Consider the following 2,600-nt stretch of genomic DNA (forward strand, 5'->3'; position numbering starts at 1 on the left):
CAGCCTGAACCTCCTCGTGAACTTCCCACTACTGCGTTCCACTCTGTGCCATGTATCATTCTTATCTTCTTTCTCAACATTCCTCTCACCGCTGACCTGCAAGATCCTGTCGTCTTCAACCTCCACCTTCACTTCTTCCTTCTTGATCCCTGGAAGATCAGCCTTGAAAACGTGCGCTTCAGGGGTTTCCTTCCAATCCACACGGGTGTTCACCAAAGCAGAGGTTTCCCTCCAAGAATCCGATCCAGTTGAAGTTGGAAAGGGGAAGTCCTTGAAAGGGTCCCAGATATCCATGGCAAACGGGTCGAAGATGCTGCTTCGTCGGCCACCAAAGAAGCTCGGGATGATCGACATCTTTTCACTGCAAATGAATCAATACAAGAAATGTAATCTTGAACCTTGGTGAAGAAAGAGGGGGAGCATGGGTATTTATAGTTGTCAAGGAGGAGATTTCAAGGACGTTCCGGAAAGATCGATAGCATTCTTCCGGTACCCAGATAAGGCACTTTCTCGAAAGATCTTTTTGCATTCTTTCCGATAACCACTTCAGCGCCTTCTGGAAAGATCTATAAAAATCATTGATGACAGTACAGGTATGCAGATACTCTCTGATAATAACTAGTTATCCATCCGTGTAATACGGCGGGAGCCATGAATTTTAACGATTCTAAAGTTCCACTGATTTTATAATATAAGATTTGACGGTGATATATGTTACATTTGGTCTTACATATTAATACAATTTGAATAAATAAGAGTTATAGTTCCAATTACAGATTATCGACGAAAAAATTGTATGACAGTTTAAAATCCAATATATTTAAAATCCAACATATTTAAACGACTCCACAAATGTGTTTGATTTACATCAAGAGTAAATAACCAAGAAACTTGAGTTTTAAGATAAACACTCAAAAGCAATAAAGAAAACTACAAATTTGACAGATCATAAGCCATGAAAAAACCAAAAAAGATGAGTTTTAGAATGAAATTTCAACTGCTTACATTCTTTCTTGTCCAGAAACTCATATTAAAATTGAATTAATATATGTATATATATATATATATATATATATATATTTCAAAAAAACCCAATAACATATTATACAGTGCAATTTAGACAGCCTAACCCCAAAATATATAGTATATATATAAATAAACTAGTTGTGTACCCGCGCAATGCGGCGGGAGTCGTAAATGTAAACGATTTTGAGGCTTTTTGCGTTTTCGCAAGAGAAGACTTTTTGAATGATATGATTTGCTCTTAGTTTTTTACATATTAATACATTTTGAATAGATAAGAGTTGTTGTTCCAATTACAGACGTGAATTTAGCCCATAAAAGCAACTCCAACTCTAGCACTAAAAAGAACTGCAAATCGGTGGGGCATGGACACCAAAAATCAACTCATCTCTAAGCACACAACATTTATGCCGTTTGAACATGAGGCCTACACCGCCAAAATGAAGTTCTCGTTGCAGGCTGGTTGGAGTTAAGCAAAACTCCATTTTAGAGTACGAATGGAGTTGTTCTAATCTAATCCTAAACAATAAAACCATTGACCTCCACAACTGTAAAAACGTCTATTTCAATCAAAAAGCAGAATATTTAATCCAGAATAATTTACAAACATCAAACAGGCCCAGATAGCAACTCCTTATCAAATCACGTATGTGTACCAAATGCTACCTAAATGATCTTAGCAGGTGGTCTTACTTACCTCTACTAACATCAAGGTGGTTCCCCCGATTGTTTGCTGAAAGTTTCCAAGAAAAKTGTTAGCATCACACAAGCTATTATTACTATGTAAGTGGAAAAAGAGTTAAAGAAACGCTACTTGAAGCATGAATTATATATAAATTTCCATACCTCTATGATCATCCACTATTGAGGAAGCTACCTTCCCAAAACAACAACTAAACTTAGCCTTGGCAAGGATTTCTCTATTTTAACAGGTAGATACGTCAAATGCCTGTGAATGCCATACCAAAAATGATTCGTTAAGTGCAAAAGTATGTCATGTGTCATTGAAGATGAAAGTAAAAATACATATAACTTGTAAAACAAATCAAATGCAAACCATGGAAAGGTTACAATCCATACAAACCAATAAAAATTTGATTCGTCCTCTATCTTCTCTATATATAACAGAAACTATGGTTTATAACCTTTCCATGGTTTGCATTTGATTTGTCCTCTATTTATCTCTATATATAACATAAACTATCATTGTACAACATAATGCAACAAAAATTCAAAATCAACAACATAAACATGACCAATTTAATCTCGCACTGAGCAAAGTAATAATCATTGCATTAGCACCTCAACCAGAATGGAAACAAATCATGAGTGAAAGTACTAATTAATAAGTATGCAATATGAAAACATAACTTTTCTATAAAAATAAACAACCTTGGTAGTAACTTTGGTAGTGAAAGTACTAATTAATAAGGCGATTTATTTTTTGGCCCACTTAACGCTTTACGTGCCTTATAAGCCCAGTGAAATTAAGCCTTTAAAGAAGCGTTCATTGCATAAATTTGTCATTTTTGAACTACGATATAATACTAAGAGAATTAAAGAACTTGCAACACCAA

The 2,600-nt window shown here is 35.1% G+C and overlaps 1 protein-coding gene across 1 annotated transcript; it reads right to left on the reverse strand.

Moving 5' to 3' along the window:
* Positions 1 to 6: 6 nt before the first annotated feature.
* On the reverse strand, positions 7 to 2,591 carry LOC112505493 (18.5 kDa class I heat shock protein-like; the record flags this gene model as incomplete). The annotated part of the gene is made up of 2 exons (XM_025109392.1): positions 1,721 to 2,591; positions 7 to 361 (listed from the first exon to the last, which is right to left on the reverse strand). A coding segment is annotated over exon 2 (348 nt), but the record flags the coding sequence as incomplete, so codon positions are not given.
* Between the last annotated feature and the right edge of the window lie 9 nt (positions 2,592 to 2,600).

Source organism: Cynara cardunculus, unplaced genomic scaffold (assembly GCF_001531365.2).
Source record: "Cynara cardunculus var. scolymus isolate 2C unplaced genomic scaffold, CcrdV1 Un_Scaffold_11360, whole genome shotgun sequence".
NCBI lineage: Eukaryota > Viridiplantae > Streptophyta > Magnoliopsida > Asterales > Asteraceae > Cynara > Cynara cardunculus.